Genomic DNA, 26,845 nt, shown 5'->3' on the forward strand with positions numbered 1-26,845 from the left:
AGAAATTGAGGATCTGTCTCAAACAGTGAAGCTCAATGTTCTCTACTACAAATATATCTTCCATTATACCTTTAAAAAATTATCAAACAGCCGGGCGGTGGTGGCGCACGCCTTTAATCCCAGCACTTGGGAGGCAGAGGCAGGTGAATCTCTGTGAGTTCGAGACCAGCCTGGTCTACAAGAGCTAGTTCCAGATCAGGCTCCAAAGCCACAGAGAAACCCTGTCTCGAAAAACCAAAAAAAAAAAAAAAAATTATCAAACAAAGATATGCTAGTTCTAAAATCCTTTTGTTCATTGTGATGAGACTGTGAAACTCATAATTGTGATGTGTGAAATTCAGAATTTCAGATGTGTGTATATGCTAAATATGTATGTCTTCCTTTTCCACTGCTAAGTCATATTGAATAGGCTTTTCATGTATTTAAAAATACTGGTATATATTTAACTTAACAGACATTCCCTGAGCTCTTTTCATGTACAGGCTTTGGATATAGAATGAATAAATGAGCAGGGCTCCTGCCTCATGGAATTTACACTTTAGTTGGCAGAGTTAGATCACATAAATAATTTATTATGGCAGCTCAAGGTATCTATGAAAAGAGAAAGTAGCTGAGCAGTAAGTAGAAGCCTCTGACCTTATCTTGGCAGAGAAAAGGGGATTGTTTTCCTTGAGGAGGGACATCTGAGAAGCGATCTGGAGGAATTTAACCAGATAAACCCCTCAGGCAGGAGAAACAGCGTGTACACAGTCCCTGAGATAGGAGGATATATTTATGAAGAACTGTAAAAGACTAGCAAAGTGATAAAGAGGTGGCTCGATGCGTGAAGGAATTTACTGCCAAGTTGATGACCTGAGTTCGAGCTTGGTAACTTGAATTTGATCCACTATGACCCACATGGTGGAAGGAGAGAGCCAGTTCCTTCAACACATTTGTGTACTTATACACACTCATGTACATACACTTAACACATTCAGACATCAGGAAAACCTGTTTAAAGGTAGTGAAATTGGATCAGGAAGATATATGGGCAGTGGTTCAGTACGAACTAAGCACATATTCTTTATCTGATTTACACTTCCAGTAAGGCTGGTACTTCATTATTTATTCATTAATTCATCTGTTTATATTTGTATCTTTGTGGTGCTGGGTATTCAACCCAGAGTCTCCCACATGCTAGGCCAGTGCTCTACCACTGAGTTTCATGCCAAGTGCTTATTTTGGATATTTAAACTTTGAATCATGAGAATGTTTTTAAAATTAGTAATGTCTGGTTACTTTGATGAACTTTAATTTTGTAGCTTCTTTTACTAGTACTATTAGAAAGTTTACAAATCCTGCTTTAAGCAAGAAATTACTTGCTCTTTTTTGTATTTTGGTTAGTATATCATCTTGGGTTTTATGCTGGAACCTCTAAATTGTGATTGGAATGTAAAAGGACTTGCATATTGAGACCATCTGTGGGAGTTACATTGTCTGAAAGTTGAGAAGAGATCATGACAGATGGTGAGGTCGAAAGATTGACTTTTTGAGCTTGACATATTGTGTTCATGAAGCTGGAAGAAGAAATCTGACTTATGTTTTTAACTAACAGAAGATCTTGGAAACAGAAAGGAGTGTGCAGTTGTTGAATTTGGATAAACATCATGCATCAGCACACATGGCTGGTTTATATCTGAGACTCACCAGCATTGCCAAAGATAGCAACTTCTGAAAATATTTGGTGTCCCTTTTTCTTCTTGACATTTTGGAAATTTTAAAGTTACATATTGAAGAATTGCAGGTAATTTTTATGTTAGTCAATACAAAAGAATCTTTAAAAATTAAAAATATCTTTTAAAAACATTTAGGATATTCAACCTTTTTAATTGTAATTAAAAACTTTTTTTTTCGGTTTGAAAATTGAGGTTTCTGTTGTAATTTTTATTTCTCCTTTATGCAGATTATCCATTGCTTATTTTGGAAGAAGAAACCATAACTTTTTGTGGGAAATCAAAACTGTCCATTACTTCACCCCCAGCATTGTTTATCTTGTGTTAGGCAGTATCTTAGTGATTATATATATATTGTTTTATTTAATGAAGTATATATGCCTTTAATGCTTGGCAGAAAACAGAAATTGAGGCACAGAAATATAATGGTATATTTGTTTAATAAACATTTAGGCACCTTTGACTCTATTTTAAACATTTATCATTTAGACCACATTTAGAGATTTCAGTCTGTGCCGAGTTCTGGTAAGAAGATTCCAAGAGAATACGAAACGTAATTATCTTTGGCTCTGTCAGTTTCATTGATGTGGCTAAACAGTATTTTTATTAGTAGTCTCTTACTGTAGTGTTCTGAAATAGATTCTGTTAATTTCCCAAATCTTTAACTGTTCCTCTCCCCCACGTGGTACTGGATCTAACCCAGACTCTTGGTAAATACTCTAGTTATTGAACAACATCTCCAACCTTTTGTTAGTTTCTCTTTATTTGCTTAAATAGCACAGTGCCATTCAGTAGCCTGATTTTTAGGAACTAAGATACAGTATTGAATATTGAGTACAGAAATAAGTAGATGCATAGGGAAAAGCAGCTGTAGCCATCACAGCCATGCTCTGGGCTAGGAAGGGAGAGAAAAGGGATTCCTTGTAGCCAAATCTGCTGGCTCACTTCTTTGCTTATGTCTTGTTGGCCAGAACTAAGTCATATGTTATATGGTCAGACCATCTGTGAGGAATGAAAGGGAAACATTTTGGTGCACACATTGCCACCTTCAACTTCTTAAGGAAGAAAACAATAATAGGGAATAATATCTGCCTTGAATATATATATAGGAAGCTCAAAAATCTTAATGAATTCAAATCATATTTTCTGTCAGAATTGTATTTTAGTAGGTCATAATCTAATTTTTTGATATTTGATTTTCTCTTTTTAATGAGTAACACACTTTATTTTATTTTTTGATATGCATTAGTATTTTTCCTTCATGTATGTCTGTGTGAAGGTGTTAGATCTTGGAGTTACAGACAGTTGTGAGCTGCCATGTGGGTGCTGGGAATTGAACCTGGGTCCTCTGAAAGAGCAATTAGTACTCTTTACTGTAGAGCCATCTCTCCAGCCTCCTATTCATGTTATTATTGTGTATGTTTATGATGTTATTTATGTTTTAAATATTTTATGTTTTTGAGTATTTCATACATCTCTCAGGTGCCCTTTTCTATTTTATAAATTTTTCTTATATCCCACTGAGTCCAGTTCATGCTGACTGTGTATGTGCATGGGTATGTGAAAATCGTAAAAATATTTCTATTGTTAGTAGTGTGTATGATGTGTATGGGTGCCCATGCCACAGCACACACGTGCAGGTCAGAGTACAACCTTGTAGAGTCACTTATCTTCTAACTTACTTTGGTTCCTGGGATCAAACTTAAGTCTCTAGGATTGTTCAACACCCTCTCAGCCATCTCTCTGGCCCAGTTGGGTTTTGAGAAAGAGTCTCATGTAGCTTCCTATGTCTATATTCTTTTTTTTTTAATATTTATTTATTTATAATGTATACAATATTCTGTCTGTGTGTATGCCTGCAAGCCAGAAGAGGGCACCAGACTCCATTACAGATGGTTGTGAGCCACCATGTGGTTGCTGGGAATTGAACTCAGGACCTCTATCTTGAGCAGTCAGTGCTCTTAACCTCTGAGCCACCTCTCCAGCCCAAGTTTTTCTGTTTTTTATTTTTTTTTTCTTTTTTTTTGGCTTTAGCAATTTTGAGGAGTTAAGGAGTTTAGGCCACTATTTTGAAGAATATCTTTCACTTTGTATTCCTGTTTTTTTTTTTTTGTTTGTTTTTTTTTGTTTTCATGGTTAAGTTTGCATATTAGACAGTAATATATCAGAAATACTCATCTCAGTGCACTTAGGACATATGATGACTTATTATTGGTGGCCATTTGGTAACTTTGGTCATTAAAGTAGTTTGTGTAAGTTTTCTTTACTGGAAATTTTGAATTAAGACATTTTATAAGGGGCTGGAGAGATGGCTCAGCGGTTAAGAGTATTGCCTGCTCTTCCAAAGGTCCTGAGTTCAATTCCCAGCAACCACATGGTGGCTCACAACCATTTGTAATGAGGTCTGGTGTCCTCTTCTGGCCAGCAGGCATACACACAGACAGAATATTGTATACATAATAAATAAATAAATATTTAAAAAAAAAAAAAGACATTTTATAAGGAGGTATTTCAATATCATGTCCATATCTTGTTGCACACTTGTAGCTAGTGTTTCCCTTTGTTATGGTTCTTCCCTTACTGTTTCATTGTGATGGTTTCAACAACTGTAGAATTCCTTATATTTGTCAGTTGACATTCTTTTAATACTTTACATTTCCTTGTATCATCTCTAATTGTTTTGATTGGGTTTACAATTTTGCTATCATTGGGATAGTTTGGTGTGCTTCAGTGTGTAGTTGTAGGCTCTTTAAGTGGCCCTTGTGTATTTTTGACACATCTGTCAGTGTTTGAGCATTTTGTCCTTTGGAACAATAAAATATTCGAGGTTCATCTTGTACCTTTTCTGCCTTGCCTTGGAATCAGCCCTTTCTCCATGAAGCCCTGTTGTTTCTTTTTTTTTTTTAATATTTATTTATTTATTATGTATACAATATTCTGTCTGTATGTCTGCAGGCCAGAAGAGGGCACCAGACCTCATTCCAGATGGTTGTGAGCCACCATGTGGTTGCCGGGAATTGAACTCAGGACCTTTGGAAGAGCAGGCAATGCTCTTAACCGCTGAGCCATCTCTCCAGCCCAGTCCTGTTGTTTCTTTCAATGCATTATTTAAAGCAATGTAGTATAACTCTGCTGTGTCCCTTGAGAGTAGAGCTAACTTGTCGTATGACTTAACTGCTTTAAATCCAGTTGTTACCTGGAATGGAGGTAAAAGTGATCCATATTTTTCTAGTGCTGTCCTAGGATTAGCTTAGACAAATCACTTAGAAGTCTATGTCTCAGTAAATGTGACATAAATACCGCCTGTTATTACATTACTGTTCCCTCTTTTCCCTTTAACAGGATATTTTAAAGAATTATTGAAGACGAAGGTTTTTATTTTTGTATGTTTTTAATGGTTATGCAGAATATTAAATAGAATACAGTTTTGATATGATGGTAAAAGTATAAGTATTTTTATTTTTTAGAGATAACTTTTTAAAGTGATCTTATGCTGTTTTGCTATACATATTTTTTTTACTATTCTGGTTAATAAAATTAATTGCTTGAATTCATAATTATTTTTGATTGTGTAGTATGTGAGATAAACTTAATACTAGTGAATATAGTACTTTCATAGCCATTATAGAATTTCTGTAGATTGGTGCCAAGCTTTTCTTTTTCAACAGCTGCAAATTGCTATCTCTATAAAGCTTCCAATTTGGCTTCTTTTCTGGGGACTGTTACAATTGGGTTTGGTTGCTAGAGAGTTACTTGGCCTAATTGAGCACATCTCTGCTTTCTTTGGCTTATTGTGTGTGTGTGTGTGTGTGTGTGTTAGTGTGTTAGTTCAGGGAAATGTGTATGCTCTGTTATTTGGAAGCAGATTGCTTCAGTCTCTGAGGTATTCCCTAAAGACCATCAAAGCTTTAGATATGTTGAAAAAGTTATGTAAGTTCCTCCCTCCGTTTAAATTATCATTTCTTTATAACTTTATTATAAAAATTCAGGACTGTCCTAGGAGTTCAAAAGTAGGAATTTGGTAGCCCCACAGAAAGATCTGGACCAAACCTGGAGTCTGTCGGGAATTGGAGCAGTATATTGTTTTCATCGCTCGTCCTTTTCTCATGCTGTCTGTCTGCTTCATGTCTCCCGCCTCTCCCCTGAAGATCACCTCCCTTCTCCTGTGCACATTCTGAGAGAGATGTGCAGGAGGGAAAGAAGCTCTCTGACCTGTCATTGTTGTCACTTCTAATTGCAGGCTCTTAGGGGTCATTTCTTATGGGGACAGAGAACATGTGTGGGGGGGGTTACCTTTGCCTTTTAGATCATACTTATGGTCATGGAAAATGAAAATCCTGTTAAAAAAATGTTAAAGATCCATTTATGGAAGTGTATGTCTGTAGTCCCAGCTATTCAGGAGCCCGAGACAGGATGGTGAGTTTGAGGCTAGACTAGTCAATATAGCAAGACCCTGTCTCAAAAACAAAACAACAGCAACAAATCCAATTAGTCATTACAATAAAATTCAGTTTAAGGGAAAGATTAAATCTATTGATTCATTTAACTGAAAAGTCTAAGAGTTCTCTGACTTTAAATACCTCTAGATTTAGAGGATTGAAGGATGACATCATATACTGTGTCTCCTGCCCCATTTTGTGGCTTATTTGGGTTTTGTAGTATTAGTTTATAAGAAAATAAGAAACATTCTGGTTTTGCTAATCAGTTTCAAATTCCGCATGGTTACCATGCTTAGCCCACAGACCTAGACTGGATGAAAGGAAATAGGATGTCAGAAGTGTAAGGCCTGGACCAGGGGCCTCTCAGTAATGTTTCTTGCCAGAACTACACAGGATATGGCATGGATCTTTTGCAGAGGAGTTGAGATGAGGTACTGACATATATCCTCTGAATCTTTTTTTTTTTTTTTTGTTTTTGTTTTTTTTTTTTTTGGTTTTTCGAGACAGGGTTTCTCTGTGGCTTTGGAGCCTGTCCTGGAACTAGCTCTTGTAGACCAGGCTGGTCTCGAACTCACAGAGATTCACCTGCCTCTGCCTCCCAAGTGCTGGGATTAAAGGCGTGCGCCACCACCGCCCGGCTTATCCTCTGAATCTTATCATATAATGCTTTCTATCCAATGACTCTTCTAGAACCTAAATTCAGGTATATTATAAGCTCACCTAGTATACAGAATAGGTTTTCTGTTTTTGCGGCAGTGTCTTGCTCTCTAGCCAGGCCAGCCTCTCAAACTGTCATTCTGCCAGCAGTGTCCTAAGTCTAAGTGCTGGGATTGCAGGCATGCAGCACCATGCCCATCTTACAAAAGAAAATTTGACAAACAATCCAAGGTTTTTTGCCTTCTTCTTCTTCTTCTTTTTTTTTTTTTTTAACCGTTAATACCGCCATAGCGGTTCCTCCTTCTTTTTTTTTTTTTTAAATATTTATTTATTTAATATGTATACAATATTCTGTGTGTATGCCTGCTGGCCAGGAGAGGGCACCAGACCTCATTACAGATGGTTGTCAGCCACCATGTGGTTGCTGGGAATTGAACTCAGGACCTTTGGAAGAGCAGGCAATGCTCTTAACCTCTGAGCCATCTCTCCAGCCCGGTTTTTTGCCTTCTTAATGAAACTTTTTTACATACACTGTAATTTTGTTTTACAGAAAAAAATAAATACTCTTTCTTACTTACCTTGATACTTCTGCACCATTTTAAGAGGCTTTTTTGTTCCTCATGGTATGGTCAATATACATTTCTCTTATGTGTATGCTTTTACACACAATCTTCTTTCCCTTTTTAAACAGAATAGAAAGTTTTGAGTACATTGCAAGGGGCAATGAACTCAACTGTAGCAAAAGTACAGCCTATAGGTTTGTATTTTTAATCTTAGCCACTTTAACCAGCAAAAAGTTGTATGTGATTTCTTTCTCATTACTAGTTAGGTTAAATTCTATGTGTTTATTGGTTATCTACATTTCTGTTTGGAAATTGTGTATATTGATATGTTGGAAGTTATTGGCATCTAAATAATTAAAACTTATAAATACTACTTTACCATAAAAATATACACAATTATTTGATATAAGGTATTCATATCTGTTGTTTCCGTATGTTTTGTTTTTTTTTTTTTTTGATTTTTCGAGATGGAGTTTCTCTGTGTAACAGTCCTGACTATCCTGGAACTCACTTTGTAGACAAGGCTAGCCTCTAACTCACTGAGATCCACCTGCCTTGGCTTCCCGAGTGCTGAGATTAAAGGCATGCACCACCATTTCCCAGCCTCAATATGTACATTTTATAGTGACGATTCCAAAATCATCTTGCCTGTGAAAGGTAGATCTTACCTTTAAGTATAGATCATCTCATTTGAATTGCTTTCTATGTCAGAAATACTAAATATCAGTGCAGTATATAATATCCTTATTGAGGAATACAATTGGATTGTTAAAATGGGCTTAGAGCTAGGCACACATGCTTTTAATCCCAGCACTCAAGAGGCAGAGGCAGGTGGATCTCTGTGAGTTTGAGGCCAGCCTGGTGTACAGAATGAGTTCCAGGACAGCCAGAGCTACACTTTGAAAGTCAGTTTAAAAAAACAAAAACGAAAACAAGCCAGTTGTGGTGGCATACACTGGTGGGATTTGTGAAGGAGGTGGAGACAGGAGGATCACAAGTTTGAGACCAAACTGGGCTACACGTTTTACAAAAAACCAAACAAACATACACAAATTAGAACAAAAATAGGTTTAGGTATTTTTGTTTAGCGTACTTTTAGTGACTGCTCAAGTTTTTAGTACATCATTAGCATACTCAGTTATTATTCCATATTTATTTATTTTGCATTATGTCTATAGTGAAATACCCAGATAGAAGACATTTCTTAGTATCGAATTAGGCAAACAGTATAACATAAATTTGTGAGTTCTTTTTATCTTGTTCAATCAAATTTTTTTTTTTTTTGAGATAGTATCTCACTGAATAGCTTATGCTGTCCTGGAATTCACTATGTATTAAGGTTAGCCTTGATCTTAGGTTCCTCCCAGTTCAAGCCCCTCAAATGCTGGGATCATAGGCTCGTATCACTTTAGTTATTTTTTAATTTTAATAATTAATTTAAAAATTAATAATTAATAATTCGTTTTAAAATTTATTTTTATTGGTTTTGAGTGTGTATATACATGTGCATACAGATGTCTGTAGAGACTATAAGATGGGCACTGGTCCCTCTTTAGTTGCAATTATAGGAGATTGTGAGCTCCATCACCTTGAAATTTTGGAACCAAATCTTATTGTCTATAAGAGCATTGATCACTTTTAATCACTTTCTCCAACCCCATAATTCCTTATTTGTTTATTTGTTTGTTTATTTGAAACAGGATCTTACGATCCCTGGCTGTCCTGGAACTCACTGCGTAGACCAGAATGGCCTTGAACTCACAGAGATCTGCTTCCCCAAGTACTGGGAGTAAAGTCTAGTACTAACATCCTCTGTCCTTAATTCTACTCAAATAGGTAGAATAAAGAAAGAACATTCTGTTTGTTTGTTTTGTTTTATTTGTCTTTGAGACTGGATTTCTCTGTGTAACCCTGGTTGTCTTGGAACTTGCTCTGTAGACAAGGCTGGCCTCGAATTCAGAGATCCATTTACTTTTGCTTCCTGAGTGCTGGGATTAAAGGTGTGTGCCACTACCGTCTGCCTGTTTTGTTTTGAAACAGGGACTACAGAGTTCTGACTGTCCAGAACTCACTATGATACCAGACTGACCTCAAACTCACAGCTATCTATCTGCCTCTGCCTCCCCAGTAGTGGGATTAGAGGCTTGTGCCACCAGGCCCTGCAGAGCATACATGCCTTCCGAGACAGAAATATTGAACTTCTTGGAGCTTGAGTTACATTTGGTGATGAGTTGCCTGACATAAGTATTGCATAGTATACACTCTTAACCTTTGAGCCATTTCTCCAGCCTGGGGAAGAATTTTTATTATGTTTGTTTGCTTGTTTTTGTTTTTGCTTTTCTAGAGAGGGTTTCTTTGTGTAACAGCTCTCATTTGTAGACCTCAAAGTCACAGAGATCCTCCTGACTCTGCCTCTTGAGTACTGGGATTAAAGGCGTGTGTCACCACTGCCCAGTGAGAAAGAATTTTTTTTTTTTTTTTTTTTTTGGTTTTTCGAGACAGGGTTTCTCTGTGGCTTTGGAGCCTGTCCTGGAACTAGCTCTGTAGACCAGGCTGGTCTCGAACTCACAGAGATCCACCTGCCTCTGCCTCCCGAGTGCTGGGATTAAAGGCGTGCGCCACCATCGCCCGGCTGAGAAAGAATATTTTAAAACGTTTTTCCTAGCCACGTTTTTATTACTTTTAAGTAATGTACTTTGAGGTTTTAAACTGTGAAGTATAAAAGTAGAATTGAATATGTACTTTATTAAATGACTTTTGGTAGTATTTTTTTATGAACTTTAGATTAAAATACCTTCCAAGATTAAAAGTAGGCTGTCATGTTGAGACTTAATTGACCTTTATCTCATTTTTAACTGTACAATTAAGGTATGGGTGTACAGCTGCTTAAAAAGTTTGTGGGTTTGTGTGCTGCTTTACTCTGCATGCAAAACTGGTGTGAAGAACAGGTGTTTAAACCTAACAGTAACCCAGTAACTGACATCTGTACTGAGTATGTGGTTTTTGTAGAGTTTTTTTTTTAATGTTAGTTTTATAAAATAAGAGAAATGTAAAACAACTCTCCTGAAGTTACTGTATATATTATGTGGTCCTGTATTAAACATAGGGTGCACAGATACATGCACACACACACACAATACATACATACATACATACATACATACACACACATGTGCAGACAAACTACCCATATACATAAAATAATAATTTTTTTTTAAAGTCAAGTGCAAAAAGTTTCAAAACTTCTTGTTCTTTAAAATCTTTTAAGTTACTGATTTGCAGCATGGTGATGCTCATTTTAGTATCATTTTATATACTTGTAATTTGTTATGAGGATAGTTTTTTGGGGGAAGTAGAGTCAGTACTGAGAATTGAACCCAGAGACTTGGGTATGCAAGGCAAAGCCTGCTGAACTATACCAGCACAGATCAATATTAAATTAAATCTATTCAGTACACATACTTAGGCATACATACAACCTACCATAAAGGTAAGGATTTCTTATTTAGCTTGATTGTAGTGATCATTTAATAATTTAGACATGTATCAAAACATCAAGATAAGGACCAATAATTTGAGACCATATAATGTGTTCCAGTCAAATAAAACTGTTTCAAAGGTATCTTTGAAAAGCGGGTTTAAGTTATCAAACTACAAATTTGTAATGTTGAAAGTTTGCAGAACATTATCAGTTTGTATTATTTTAAGATTATAATACCTTAATGTATAATATATATATATAGTAATAATGGGTCTATTTACTATAATATGCTTTAAGCTAAGTTGTTGGGGTTTTTGTTCTGTTTTGTTTTCTTCGAGACAGGGCTTCTTTATGTAGCCTTAAATGTACTGGAACTTGCTCTGTAGACCAGGCTAGCTTTAAATTTAGAGATTGAGCTAAAAGTTTTTTTTTAATCTTAAAAAATATCATTATGTGTGTATATGATGCAGTAGGCATGGGCGGAGGGGCTATGGGTTATTGTCTTGTGGAGGTCAGAGGACAACTTTGGAAGTGATTCTCTCTATTTTTATGTGAGTTTGAACTCAAATCTTCAGCCTTACTCAGCAAGCACTTTACGGACTGAGCCATCTTGATGGCCCCTGTTTTCAAAATGGAGATTTCCTTAGGCTCTGAAACAGATTTTTTTGAGTTTTGATGAAAATCGGGTGTGGTCAAGCATTCCTATAATTTCAGTGCTCTTAATGTAGAGACAGGAGGATCAGAAGATTAATCCTCAGCTGTATAGTCTGAGGCCAGCCTGGGGTCTATGAAGCCTTATATCCACAGCAAAACTCAAATATTTCTTATGATACTACATTTTCATAATATCAGATAGCCTTGTAGCTATTAAGTGAAATAAACCATCTGAAGGCAGGTTGTTTGCTGATAAACAGCACTAACTAGTAATGAGTGTTGACTTGGACTGAAGAGTGTGAGCCATGTACTATGCTGCATACTTAGCATTACTCATCTCCTTGGGTCTGCATAACAACCAGAACTGATAAGTCCTGGCAGCACATCCTAATTTGCAAATGTGTAATTTGAATGGCTTGACGAGAGCACATTAACAGTGGGCTTTATGAGCCAGTGTGGACCCAGACAAATGGGCTTGATGCTGCTGTCATTGTACTTAGGGCATTCATTGTACTTCTGTGGTCATTCTTAAAAACATTGTAGAAGTGATTAAGAATATTAAAAATTAAGGGCAGCAATGAGGATATAATTACTCTCATATTTATAGTGCTAGAGATCAAACCAGGGCATTGTACATGCAAGGCAAGTGTTCTGCTACTGAGCCAAGCCTCCAGCTCTCAGGATGGAATTGTGATTTATCTGTTGGCAGCTGCTATATTACTTGCCTTCAAAATATTTAGAAAATCTGTGGATTTTCATAAGTAACATTCCATTAACTTTTAATCTAAAATTCTTAGTTTTCCCACTTAAAACAATATGGTAAGATTTTCTTTTTAGTAATATACTCCTATGGATGATATAATTGATTTATTTCATAGTACTTTATATAATACTTGATACTACCTCTGGTGAAAAATATAAAAATAGTTTATTAAGTAATACTATAATACTTCAGATCGTAGTATTATTATTATTATTTTTTTAATCCAGGTTTGTTTGACATCTACAAATGCAGAACTGAGGGACTTTATAGATCAGAATTCCAGTCCAACAAAAGGTAAGGATTAGTGAATAAAAAATTTCTGAATTTAATTTTGTTGTAGTTCTTGTAGAAAATATACAATTATAAGAATTCTTTGTATACAATAGTTATATAGTGTTAGGTGTGTCATCACATACCAAATGAGTCATATGAATAATATCAGTTGTCTCTAGGAGGTGGAAGGTCTTTGTGTACAATGTTTCCCTATCTCTTTCTTTAGGATTTTCAAAACTCCTTTACCAGTGATCTTATTCCAATTGACACTGTTAAATCTATTTTTTCTGTATGTGGCTAAAGTTTTAATGCTTAAGCGGCTGAGCCAGGATGATTACTGAGTTTGAAACCAGTGTGGGCTTTATATTGAGTTCCAGGCTTTATATTGAGTCTTTGTCTCAATAACAAAACAAAACAAGGTGGGAACTAAGGAATTTAATGGGTCTCTTCTGATTATATGTGGTTATTGACTGATAGAGGAAGGAAAGATCCTTTCTTCCGTGGTGTAACTACTGGTAAGCTGCCAAAAGAGAACTAGTCGGGAAGGGGAGGGGATTAATAGAGATAGAAGGGAGACAGATGAAGGTAACAGAGAGACAAATGTGTTTGGAATATATTGTATATATGTACAAACTGTCACAATAAAATCTGTTTTATATAATTAATATGCTAATAAAACATTTAAAAATTAAAAACTGTCTCCCAGTTTTTTACTTTCAAGTTGTTTAACTTGTAAGAAAGTGCAGTGGAGAAAAATGCAATAAATGTGTTTTCTAATAGATAAATTTCTCTGACTAATCCATGATTTACTAGGGCATACTTAATATCAGAAATCTGATTCACCAACATAAGAACTTCCTTGACAACTGCAACTTCTTTATATACATCTCTCTATGGTATCTTTTAGCATGTAGGCATACATGAAATATTTATGGATATTTGCCACTAGATTCAGAATAATCTACTGTTAGGAGGGTAGAATATATGGACATTACAGATAAAGCAATATTCTTTGTAAGATGATTAAGTATTTAAGTTGAGTGATGTGGGATATCTTTTTTTTTCCTGCTTTGTAAATACTTGACATTTTCCACTGTACAGGGTAGGAACAAAATATTTGGCATTGTATTACAGTTTTAAGAAAAACCAACTTTCTTAAAAGATTTTGTCTATGAGATGTGTCATGGAGATTACTGAAGTCTGTACTTGGTATAAAAATACCTGTCTTAATAAATAATATTAATAGTCTATAGGAATTACTGTTGAGTTTATGTGCTGTAAAAGTATTTGAGAAATACTTTGTCTTGGTGGTTTTCACTTTTTTCCCCCACATGCTGTCATACATAGGAATGGTAATGTAACATTTATTGAATGCACTAGAGCTAAAAAAAGGATTGTTAAAGATCATAGGCGTTATACCAAAGAGCTGTAGCTCTGAGTGCTTGGATTAATGGCCTGTGCTGCCATGGTGTGTGGTTTTTGTCTTGTTTAGGCAACTATATTGTTGAGGTATCACTGGTGTAACTTCCATGTTGTTTCTATGAGACACACTCTTGGAGCAGACTTCCCTAGCTCTTATGATGTTCCTATTCCCTCTTCTGTGATGTTTTGAGCCTTGAATGCTGTTGTGTTGAATTATCTATCCATTGATACTAGACACTGTAATAGTTTAGATAAAACAGCGCAGTTCCCCAAGGGGCGGCAGTGGGCCATGAGGGGTGACCAGTCCCACCACCCCAGTCCTCTGTGGGTCTCAGGCAGGTGAGAGACCTCGGTGGGTCGGGGCAGCCAGTCCCAAGAGGAGCTGCAGCGGGTGAGAGACGGATAGGCACGCCATGCAAAGAGAGTGTTTGGGTATAGTTTATTCACTGGGTTGTGGAAGGGAAGGGGGAGATGGACAGAGGGGGTAGGTGGGGGAGTGGAGAAGAGGCTACAGCAGCCACCTCTTCAGAAGAGGAACAGAGGGAGAGAGAAAGCAGTGTAGGCTTCAGGCTAAAAGGAGGAGTGGGCGGGGCTTGTCTCTTAGGACAGATCAGTAGAGGGTCATAACAGACCCCTCACGATCAGTTGTTTTCTGCACTTTGACCAGTCACAGTTTCACTTAATGGTCAGTGTTACGAAGGGAAGCTTCTTTGATGAGAGCTGAGAGCTCCTCTCACCTGTGGGGATAAGGATAAATAGAGTACAGTTAGGAATTATACTGGTAAAGTGGTGGTTGTAGTTCCATGGTCTCATTAACCCCAGGTCAGGCTTGAAGACAAGCACTTTTACCTGCTTTAGCCATTTTACTAGCCACCAACAACTCAAATCTATTTTTTTAAATATTTATTTATTTATTTATTTATTTATTTATTTATTTATTTATTTATTATGTATACAATATTCTGTCTGTATGTATGCCTGAAGGCCAGAAGAGGGCACCAGACCCCTCTACAGATGGTTGTGAGCCACCATGTGGTTGCTGGGAATTGAACTCAGGACCTTTGGAAGAGCAGGCAATGCTCTTAACCTCTGAGCCATCTCTCAAGCCCCAACAACTCAAATCTTAATTCCATTTTTAGTGATGTGATTATTTTGGTTTTTTGTTTGTTTCTTGGGAGAATCAGCATCAATTCAGAACCAGTATCTGAAAGTCTGATTGTTTCTCTTTTCCAGTGGTACAGTTAACCCTTTAAAAGAGCAGAAGGATGAAGAAAGGCTAACAGTAAAACTTTTAAGTATTTTGTGGCTTCCTTTTTTTTTTTTTTTTTTTTTTTTTTTGAGACAGGATTTCTCTGGGTATCAGTCCTGGCTGTCCTGAAACTTACTCTGTAGACAGGCTGGCCTTAAACTCTCTTAGATCTGTCTGCCTCTGCCTCCCAGGTGCTGGGATTAAAGACATCTACCAGTACTGTGCAGTGTGACTTTTAAGTATTTTATCAAGGTCTTTCCTGAAGGGAACACTGTCTCTTTTCATTCAAGGAATTCTGCGTCTACAAGCTGGCTCAAGTCTGGAAGTTAGTTCACAGATCAAGTTTCCCTTTTGCCATGATCCAAAGTAGCCTTTGTTTCATTTGTTTGAGAATTTTTCTGCTTATAAAGATCAAACAAGAATTCAGTAGGCTTCTTACCTATTTCAAGCCTGGAAACACATGACTGATTAGCCAGTACCAAAGGTCCATATGAGTCAGGTTACCATGAAATGCACTTTGCTGTGCTGATCATTGTAGGTTAGGCTGTTATGGACCTTGCTTTTTCTATCCTGCCCATTAGGATCACTAATATCACCTGTCTTTGGTGATTTAGTGCTAGCATCTGACCTCTGCTACCTCAGCTACTGGAGAGAAAATTCTCTTCCAGGGAACACTTAGAAACCTTTAGCTTATTCTTTTCCTTTGTCAATTTATCCTGAGATTCTAGAAGCAACTTACTAGCATCATCATTTTCCTACAGATTATTAAAAGTTAGTTGTGAATCAGGATAACCAAATGTATTTTTTCCTTAAGTCTGTAAAATAGTTAATGCCGTGGGCTTTCAGTACTCTCCACGCTCCCAGGAGAGGTTTCAATAACTAGAGAGGCTTTGGTAACTGTAGGTACTGGCAAATTGGAAAACCTATTCCAGATACTTAAAATATTCATCCTTATACTTTTGTTGCTTTAGACCACTTCTGGTACCAATATCTATATTCTCTAGAGTAACAGAACTTAATAGAATGAATCCTTTTAGAAAGGGGATTTATTAGAATGATTTCCAGACTGTGGTCCAGTTAATCCAACAATGGCTGCCTGTGAACAGAAGGTCCAGGAATCCAGTAGTTGTTCAGTCCATAGTATATACTGGAACCCCAAAGAACTAGGCTCTAATGCCAGTGAGGAATGGACTTGCTAGCAAGGGCAGGAACATGCAGGCAAAGATCAAAACCTTCCTTTCTTCATGTCTTTTATATAGGCTTCCAGCAAAAAGTGTGGCCCAGATTAGAGGTGAGTCTTGGCACCTCATAAGATCTGGATTCTGAAGGTATGTCTTCCTACCTCAGAGATCCAGATTGGAAGTGGGTCTTCTAATCGCCATAGCAATCACCCAGACTGTCTTTAAACTGATGCTTTTCCTGCCTCTGCTCCCTGAGTGATGAGATTACAGGCATGTGCTTACATGTCTGGCTTCATTTACTTTATGATATATTTAAAGTTTTATTTGTGCTATATGGAGTCTGTTCACGTATGTATGGTTTGGGAGTCAAAGAATGGGCAATTTATATATAGAAGTTGAAAATGCCTTCTGATTGGGTTTCTCTTCCCATTCTCAACCCTCTTTGGTTTTTTTTTTGTTTTTTTTTTTTTTTTTTTTGGCTTTTCGAGACAGGGTTTCTCTGTGGTTTTGGAGCCTGTCCTGGAACTAGCTCTTGTAGACCAGGCTGGTCTCGAACTCACAGAGATCCGCCTGCCCCTGCCTCCCGAGTGCTGGGATTAAAGGCTTGCGCCACCACCGCCCGGCTCCTCTTTGGTTTTTTGAGACAGGGTTTTTCTGTAGTGTTGGAGCCTGTCCTGGAGCTAGCTCTTGTAGACCAGGCTGGACTCGAACTCACAGAGATCCGCCTGCCTTTGCCTCCAGAGTGCTGGGATTAAAGGCGTGCACCACCACCACCTGACTCTCAACCCTCATTTTTTTTTAAATAAATCTTTTTTTTAAATATATTTATTTATTATGTATACAATATTCTGTCTGTGTGTATGTCTGCAGGCCAGAAGAGGGCACCAGACCTCATTACAGATGGTTGTGAGCCACCATGTGGTTGCTGGGAATTGAACTCAGGACCTTTGGAAGAGCAGGCAATGCTCTTTACCACTGAGCCATCTCTCCAGCCCCTCAACCCTCATTTTTAACCAAATATATTTGTCTGCACTTCTGTTTTCTAGTTCTTTGAGTCAGGGACACTGTATTTTGTATTAAAGTTTAGCACATTGCAAAGTCTATAGGTTGGTGCTTTTCTTTTAGCTAAAAGCCATATAATCTGTTGAATTTGCCTGGTTGATCAAGCATGACCCTGTTGATCCCTCTATAGCTTTTAGAAAAATCAAAAAATAGCCACCTTTAAAAAAAGGCCCACACAGGCCGGGCGATGGTGGCGCACGCCTTTAATCCCAGCACTCGGGAGGCAGAGGTAGGCGGATCTCTGTGAGTTCGAGACCAGCCTGGTCTACAGAGCTAGTTCCAGGACAGGCTCCAAAGCCACAGAGAAACCCTGTCTCGAAAAACCAAAAAAAAAAAAAAAAAAAAAAAAAGGCCCACACCTTTAATCCCCAGCTCTCAGAAGGCAGAGACAGGCAGAACTCTGAGTTTAAGGCCAGCCTGGTCTACAAAGTGAGTTTCAGAATGGCCAAGTCTACACCCAGAAACGTGTCTCAAAAAACTTAAAAAAAATTTTTTTTAATGGAGAATTTCTAGTTATTTGCAATAGGATTATTCATGTTGTTGAGGCATTAGCTTGGGGGCAGTGTCTCTGCACACATGGCCGGCAGAGTAACAATCTGAGTAAGGCAAGAAGGAAGTGCAGTTCATTCAGCACAGCTCAGTAGCTAGTGTTGGTTCAAACTTCTAGAGTCTGACATTGGACAGTTTGTTGTAGGCATACTTAAGTACAGTATAATTTGGAAAAGATTTCCTGGTGAAACATAATTCAAGGTGCATAATAAAGCACATGCATAACTGCAATTGAGACTCCTGTGAAAGTACGTCACCTCTTCCCCAAGATGGGTTCTATTGATAGACTACATGTGTTATCTTTAGGTCCTGAGAGAGGGTCTAGTATGGTCTCACTCAGTTTTATAGACAAGCAGAGGTCACCTAGGCTATTAACCACCTCTGGTCCTGAACTGGCCTTGTAAGACTGATGACTATCTTGAATATCACCATAGAAACTTCGTTCAGCGACAGGTGGAGATAGAGACAGATACCCACATGGTAGTACTGGACTGAGCTCCCAAGATCCAGTTGAAGAGCAAAAGGAGGGAGAATATGACCAAGGAAGTCAGGACCCTGAGGGATTGATCTACCCACTGAGACAGTGTTGCTGAACTAATGGGAGCTCACCAAATCCAGCTGGAATGGGACTGAATGAGCATGCGATCAAACTGGACCCTCTGAATGTGGCTGACAATTGGGGCAGACTGAGAAGCCAATGATAATGGTACTGGGATTTGTCTCTATGGCATGTTCTAGCTTTTTGGGATCCTAGTCTATTTGGATGCATACCTTCCTAAGCCTGTTAGAGGGGGGGAGTGCCTTGGACTTCCCACAGGGCAGGGTACCCTGCCTTCTCTTAGGACTGGAGGGGGCGAGGTTGAGTGGGGGAGCGGGAGGGAAGTGGGAGGAGGGGAGGAAGTGGAAATTTTAATTCCTAGTATTAATAAAGTAATAATAATAATAATAAAAAGAGTATGAGGAAGCCAAATATGGCCTCAGTTGTACAGATGGTGCAGAGGTTACCAGGCTATTAACCATATCCATTCCCAGCCTTCTGGGTGGAAAATAGGTTGTATATCTTCATTCAACACTATATGTCTAACATTCCTAGTTTCCCTAGTGCTTATCTGTGAGCACAAGAACGTTGTACCATCTACACTCAAAGACTGACTACCTACAGATTTCTCAGCTTTGAGATGTGATTAAAGCTGACTTAATAAATCTTGTGTGGGTGTATAAACATGTGCACCAGACAAGTTTATACATTCTCTCTCTCTGACTCTCTCTGTTTCTCTCTGTCTCTCTGTCTCTGTCTCTCTCTGTCTCTGTCTCTCTCTGTCTCTCTCTCTCTCTCTCTCTCTCTCTCTCTCTCTCTCTCTCTCTCACACACACACACACACACACACACGGTTCTGTTCCTCTGACTAAAATAACCAAATTTTCTTAATCAGTAATTATTGACTTACCGTGTTATTCTGCAGTTTCTCAGTTTTCACACTACGTTTCTTATACTTGAAAATACTAGGAACAAATGTAATACGATAACCATATAAAAATGACTCCATGACTGGGCAGTGGTGGCGCGCGCCTTTAATCCCAGCACTCGGAAGGCAAAGGCAGGTGGATCTCTGTGAGTTTGAGGCCAGCCTTGTCTACAAGAGCTAGTTCCTGGACAGTCTCCAAAGGTACTGAGAAACCCTCTCTCAAAAAACAAAAACAAACAAAAAAGACTAGCGAAAGATATTTGAAAAGATAGTTGTTTTACTTTTATGTATAGGAATTTTATCTTTTTATGTTTTTTGGGGGGGGAGGGAGGAATGGGGAGTGGGGAGGCAGGATTTCTCTGAGTAATAACTCTGACTGTCCTGGAACTCACTTTGTAGACCAGGCTGACTCTACCTTCTTTCTCCTTTATCTCTGCTTGGATTTCCAACCTTGCTATATTCTGCCTTGCCATAGGCTGAAGCAGCTTCTTTTTTAACTAATGGTAATAAAACATATTCACAGCATATTAGAGGGGAATCCCACATCAGAAAAAAGAAAAAAAAAAAAAAAGAGGAGGGCTAGGTAGCAGTTTTCTTTTTTAAAATAACCTTTTTTTTTTCATTTTTAAAAAATATTTATTATGCATACCGTGTTCTTCTACAGTGTATGCCTACAGGCCAGAAGAGGGCACCAGATCTCATTACAGATGGTTGTGAGCCACTCTGTGGTACGTGCGAATTGAATTTAGGACCTAGAAGAACAACCAGTGCTCTTAATAGCTAAGTCATCTCTCCACGCCGTAGTTTTGGTTTTTCAAAACAGGGTTTCGCTGTGCAGCTCTAGCTGTCTTGGAGCTCATTCTGTAGACCAGGCCGGCCTTGAACTCAGAGATCCACCTGTCTTCTGAGTGTTGGAATTTAAGGCATGTGCTATCACTGCCTGGCTTTAAAATAAACTCTTATTTTAGAGTAGTTTTAGGTTTTCAGATTACCAAGATAGTGTGAGGGATGGCAGGGTGGCTCAGGAGTATGCTGCGCAAGCTTGAGGGCCTGAGTTCAGTCCCCAGAACCCTTGTAAAGGTGGAAGGAGAGAAGTTACTGTACAGAATTATCCTTTGTGTACATGTGGAAGCCAGAGTTTAGTGTTGGGTATCTTTCTCACTTGCTCTTTTCCTTAGGTTTTGAAAATGTATCTCTTACTGAATCTGAAGCTCATTGTTTTGGCTAGGCTGGCAATGATTATGTGATAGGATATTTTTAGCTCATTAATATGCTAAATTAATTTGGTTGATTTTTATATTTCAAACCAAATTTGAATTATTTTGATAAGCTCATTTAGTTAGCTGGGTGGTAGCTCTGGCCTGTGATCCTAGCACTTGAGGAGCTGAGGCAAGATACTGCCATAAATTCAGTATCAGTCTGGGTTGCACACTGAAACTACCTCAACATAACAATTCCTAAAAGAAATGTGTAACTCTGCATTTGGGGCATTGTTTTGGAAATCTTTTATTACTGTTGTTTTTAATCCTTTATAGATGTTTGTTGCAAAACCACTGAAGGCTACTTAGAGTGTTATTTTATAATTCTCAGAGGGACCATAATAATGAATTTCTCTCTGGTTAAAAATGTGACTACTTGTTGAGAATGAGATGAAGATTAGAGGAATTTGGGCAGTTAATGTAGGAAGTCATTGTTAAAGATTGCTTCGGTGTTCAAAGTATTTTGTTGTTTTCATGAGACAGGGTCTATTTACATAGCTCTGGCTATCCTGAGACTTACTATGTAGATCAGGCTGTCCTCAGACTCACAGAATTTGGGTGCCTCAGCCTCTGGAGCACGCTTGTACTTTTGTGCTCAGCAGAGTCTTAACACATTTGGTGGTTACATAAAGTTCCGTGGTCAGTTCACAGATTGATGGTTTATACCCTTTTTTGTTGTTGTTTATTTGTTGGTTTTTTGAGAAAAGTCTCTTGTAGCCTAGACTGTACTTGAATTTTCTGAGTAATCAACACTGTCCTTGAATTCCTGATCCTCCTGTCCCCACTTCCCAAATTCTGGCATTACAAGCATGTACTATATATACCCAGCACCATATTTTCTTCCATTTATTTGACAACCCAAGCCCTGAGATATTTAGTACTAAAGTTTCTGTTTTATTTTATACTGCTTTGAGGAATAGGAAAATGGCATATGGTTGCTGTTTCTATTAAAGTTTCTTGGCAGACTTTGGAAGATAAGGTCATGTTAGGGTGAACTTGGCTTTTCTTACTGGGCTAGGCTTGATGGCTGTTGTGTTTTTGTGAATGTAGTCTTAATCCTTGAGTCTGTATTTGGTTTCAGGATATTTTTAAATATCTCACTGATCTGAGCATAGCTATTTGCTAAGTATTCTGCAAGTAGTTTTGTTTATTGATCTATTCACTCTAGGCTTTTCCCTGAAGAATATTTAATACCAAATAATTTCCTTTTGCTTGTTAAAGTATATTGAAATAACAGTGATAGGTTTGTCATGTTAAATAGCTAAATAATAGAATAAATGAGAGTTAACTTTTAAAAATGAAAATCTAGAATCAGATATTATAGCAGTTGCTAGTGATTTCTACAAAGTCTGAGGAAGGAGGAACAGATGTCCAAGAACAACCTGGGCTACAGAGTTAGACCTCCATCTCATTTTTTAAAACAAAAGCAAAAAGTAAAAGAAAGTCCAAGTAGTTTCCAATTTAAAACAGAAGATAAAAGAAAAAGACCAAAGTAAAAAGGGGCTGGTCACCACATCTTAATCTTTGGTGTTAACTGCTTTCCCAGTGTATATTCTGGATAGGTAGAATTATAGAATATTGTTCTAGTTTTCAGCTTCATATTCTAGAGACATAAATAGTGGAGTCTTTTTGTTCTATGTTGGCTATTTTGCCTGCTTGTACATATGTGCACCATGTGTTTGCTTGGTGTCCACAGAGGTCAGAAGGTGTCTGATCTCCTGGAACTGGAATTACAGATGACTATGAGCCACCATGTCAGTGTGGGAATTGAACCTGAGTGCTCTTAACTGCAGAGCCATTTCTACAGCCCTTTAAGTAGTTTTGATAATGTAGCTTGTTATGCCTGATTCATGGTAAAATGACTGGCTGGCTGCCCCTCCCCACGAATTTAAAGAGATAAGCCTGTGTCTGTCTCTTAAGAACTGAAATTTAAAATTACTTGACCATATCTTTTGTCTTTACCTTTTTCTTTTTTTTTTTTTTCAAGACAGAGCCTCCTGTTGCCTAGTTGGTACTCTAACTCACCTTGTAGATAAAAGTGGTCTTGAATACCCAGTCAGTTATAAAAGAAATTTTCCGGTGCTGGGATTACAGGCAGGTGCTACCGTGCTGGGCTTTAGAATTTTTTATGCTAGTAGCATTCCTGTGTATCCAATTTGTTTATCTGCTCAGGAGTTGTTGAAAATTGCTCTTGTTTTCAACAGTTTAGGCTATAATGATAAAACTGCTGTGAGCACTCAAATAAAAGTTTGTGTTGACATACTTTTTCATTTTCCTAAGGTAAATGTCTAGAAGTGGAATTGCTCGATCATATGGTGAGTATATGTTTACTTTTTTAAGAAATCACGAAACATGTTCTCCAAAGTATCCACATAAGTTTGTATCCCAACTAGCAATGGTTTTTAGTTCTTTTTCAGTACTTTGAATGGTCAGGGCATGATTTTGTTTGCTTTCTATTTTCTGTTAAAGTGAATTTGTATGCTGTTTTAAGATTTACTTAGCTATTTATTTACTTTTTTTGGTTTGGGGAGCAGTGCTAGAAAGATGGTTTAACAGCTCAGAGCACGGACTACTCTTGCAGAGGACATGAGTTGAATTCCAGCACCTACATGGCAGCTTACAACCTTCTGTAACTCTAGTTGCAGGGGATCTGATACCTTCTTCTCCACAGGCACTAGGCACACACATGGTGCACAAACACATATGCAGGTAAAATACTCCTACACAGAAACAAATTTCAAAACTATTTAAGAGGGTCTGAATATAGGGTATATATACCTAAGGTATGTAGAAAACAGGACAACTTTCAGGAGTGAGTTTTCTCCTTCTACCATGTGGGTTCCAGGAATTTTAACTCAGGTCATCAGGCTTGGCAACAAGTACCTTTACTTGCTCGCCCTGTGTCAGGATTTTAATTTGTGCTTCTCCATTGACTAATCATGTTACTGAATGTTTTTGTGTGCTTTTTTTCGCTAGATAGCTATTTAAATATTTTTGAGTCTTACAATACCCCATCCCTACCTGGTGTGGGAGGTCCTTCTGTCTATGTTTTGCTTTTATTGGTTAATAAAGGAACTGCTTTGGGCCTATAGCAGACCTGTAGGGGAACTGAGCTAGGTGGGGAGAAGAACTAAATGGAATGCTGAGATAAAAGAGGCGGAGTCAAGGAGAGATGCCATGGAGCCACAGCTTGGTCCATTAGCTTTAGCTTCTTTTTTTGTGGTTTTTCCAGGCAGGGTTTCTCTGTAGCTTTGGAGCCTGTCCTGGAACTCGCTCTGTAGACCAGGCTGGCCTCAAACTCACAGAGATTTGCCTGCCTCTGCCTCCTGAGTGCTGGGATTAAAGGCATGAGCCACCACCGCCCAGCAGTTCTAGCTACTTATTGGATAACTCTTAACATCTTAATTTAACCCATCTCCATTAATTTGTGCATCACTACAAGGTTGTGGCCTACCAGCAAAGTTTTGGCATGTCTGTCTCTGGCAGCGGCTTCATGGCTTCTTCTCTTGACTCTACTGCCCTTTCTCTGAGCATTCAATTTAGTTTTTCCTGCTTAGCTAAGTTCTGCCTTGCTATAGGTCCAAAGCAGTTTCTTTATTAATCAATGTTTTTCATAGCATACATCACTACATAGTGAATTCTAGGCCATTCTGGGATACATAGTCTCTAAACACAAGAAAATATGGGCTTATCTTACTAAAAATTTTCCCTATTTTTTTTTTTTAATCTAGATGTTTCATAATTAAAACTCTGTTGTTTGTTTTCAAGACAAGGTTCCTCTGTGTAACAGCCCTGGCTGTCCTGGAACTCACTCTGTTGAGAAAGTTTACCTTGCTTGCCTGCCTCTGTCTTCCAAGTGCATAATTATTGTTATTAAACTTATATCTGGTAAATTTTTAAACTAATTTTGTATATGAAATGAGGGATAAAGTTTCTGTTTTATGGGAATATCTAATGATTTCAGGTTTTATTGAAAAAAACTACACTTTCTCATAGAATTCCTTTGAAATTTTGTCATGTCAGGTGGCTATTATTGAGGATTGAATTCACATTCTGCTCTGTTGTTCTGTGTCTGACTTCCACCACTGCTACACCCAGTTGAGCTCATTGGTTCTCATTTAAGAGCTACTTCATTCCTTGGCGACACTTGGCAATGTCTAAAGACATTTCTTATTTTCACAACTGGAGGTAGAAAAGTTGCCTGGAAAGAGGCTAGAGATGCTACATCTCCAATTCACAAGAAAGCCCCTCAAAGAATTAGCAGTCCAAAATGTTAATAGTGCCAATCTTGAAAAATTGCTAAACTTTTAATTAAGCTTTAAAATCAAGAAGTTGTAAGTCCTTCAATTTTAGTCTTTTTCAAAATTGTCTTATTTATTCTAGCTCTTTTGAATTTTTGTGTTTGTTTGTTTCCCTTGAGACAGGGTTTCTCTGTGTAGCCTTGACTGTCTTGGAACTTGCTCTATAGACCAGGCTGTCCTCGAACTCACAGAAATCCTCCTGCCTCTCCCCTCAAGTGCTGGGGATTGAAGGCATGCACCACCACCACCCCAGCTGCTCTTTTGGATTTTTTATTTTAATTTAGTTTTTGAGATAGGGTCTCATATAGCCCAGGCTTCTCTTCAATTCACTGTGTAGCTGAGAATGACCCTGACTCCTGGCCTCCTGCCTCCACTTCCCAACTGAATGTTGGGACCGCAGTTGTACTCCATCACACCTGGTCTGAGTGGTGTTGGAAGTTGAACCCACAGTTCACTGCATGGTAGATAAAGCACTTTATCAAGTGAGCACATTTAAGAAACAAGCGTGGTGTGGTACACCTATAATCCTGGTGCTTGGGTAGTTGATTCAGGAAGGTCTGGGGCTCTAGGTCATCCTTGGCTATATAGTGAATTTGAGGCTACCCTGGACTATGTGTAACACTGGTGGGGGTGGGAAGAGGTGGAGAAAGGAAAAGACAAGAGCAAGCTGACACAGTGTAGTGACTACTGCCTAAAATTCTAGAGCTTAGGAGGATAAGGCAAGAGGATCACTTCAAGGCCAGACTGGCTATAGAGTGAGACCCTGTCCTAAACAGACACCAGGGCAGGGCAATGGTCGTGCACACTTTTAATCCCGGCAGTAAGGAGGCAGAAGAGGCGGATCTCTGTGAGTTTGAGGCAAACCTGGTTTACAAAGACCATGTCTCAAGGAAGCAAATAAAACAAAAAGATCAGGCCTCAGGAGAAATTTTCATTTCATCCAAACAAAGACTGGGAGACAGAATATCAGGGACAAGGACAAATTTGCAATATCATACTTACAAATTTAAGGAAGTAGGACTCTTGTAACTGCTTCCTGTATTGCAACATCTCTATAGCATCCAGAGCTCCTTTTCTTCTCTGTCTCTCTAATTACCTGTACTTCCCTTGGTAACACAGTTCTCTATAGGCAATAGTGTATTTCCATATGTAAAGAGACTACTAGTAGGAAGGAGTAGGAAAGAAAATTAGTAGGAAGAGTATGCATTTTTTTTCAGGTCTATCTTAGTTCATTTCATGTTGCGGTAACATACCTAAATACTTAATAAAATTAAGAGATGTATGCTGGGCAGTGGTGACACACGCCTTTAATCCCAGCACTCCAGAGGCAGAGGCAGGTGGATCTCTGAGTTTGAGACCAGCTTGGTCTACAGACTGAGTTCCAGGACAGCCAGGGTTACACAGAGGAACCTGTCTTGGAAAAACAAAACAAAAAAGTTTAAGAGATGTATTTAGGTCACAGTTTTGGAGCTACAAGTACAAAATAGAGTTGACCTTTTGATGAGGGCCTTCCATCTGCATTCGTACTGTAGTAAAATGGTAACATCAGGTCAGGGAAAAGGAAAGAGGGAGAGAGTGAAGATCTGAACACAGAGCAAGATAGGAAGGAAAGGATTTGGGGAGGACCAACGATCATCTTTTTATAACAGTTCACTCACATAGGAATCAAGACCTAATTATTTTTCAAGATGAGCAGTGAAGAGCCGGGCGGTGGTGGCGCACGCCTTTAATCCCAGCACTCGGGAGGCAGAGGCAGGTGAATCTCTGTGAGTTCGAGACCAGCCTGGTCTACAAGAGCTAGTTCCAGGACAGGC

The 26,845-nt window shown here is 38.3% G+C and overlaps 1 protein-coding gene across 7 annotated transcripts in view; it reads left to right on the forward strand.

Annotated features, from left to right (window-relative positions):
• Nucleotides 1–26,845, forward strand: part of Tfdp2 (transcription factor Dp-2) — a 119,542-nt gene that overhangs the window by 15,386 nt on the left and 77,311 nt on the right. For 4 of the 7 annotated variants that reach the window (XM_057766725.1, XM_057766721.1, XM_057766726.1 and 1 more), the window contains exons 2-3: nt 12,497–12,563; nt 23,011–23,045. The exons of 1 other annotated variant lie outside the window; for it this stretch is intronic. In XM_057766725.1, the coding sequence (XP_057622708.1) occupies nt 23,015–23,045 (31 nt within the window). In that variant the 5' untranslated portion in view covers nt 12,497–12,563; nt 23,011–23,014. The remainder of the gene's footprint in view (nt 1–12,496; nt 12,564–23,010; nt 23,046–26,845) is intronic. 2 more of the 7 variants (XM_057766729.1, XM_057766722.1) reach the window with 2 other exon arrangements.

Source organism: Chionomys nivalis, chromosome 4, assembly GCF_950005125.1.
Source record: "Chionomys nivalis chromosome 4, mChiNiv1.1, whole genome shotgun sequence".
Classification (NCBI taxonomy): Eukaryota; Metazoa; Chordata; class Mammalia; order Rodentia; family Cricetidae; genus Chionomys; species Chionomys nivalis.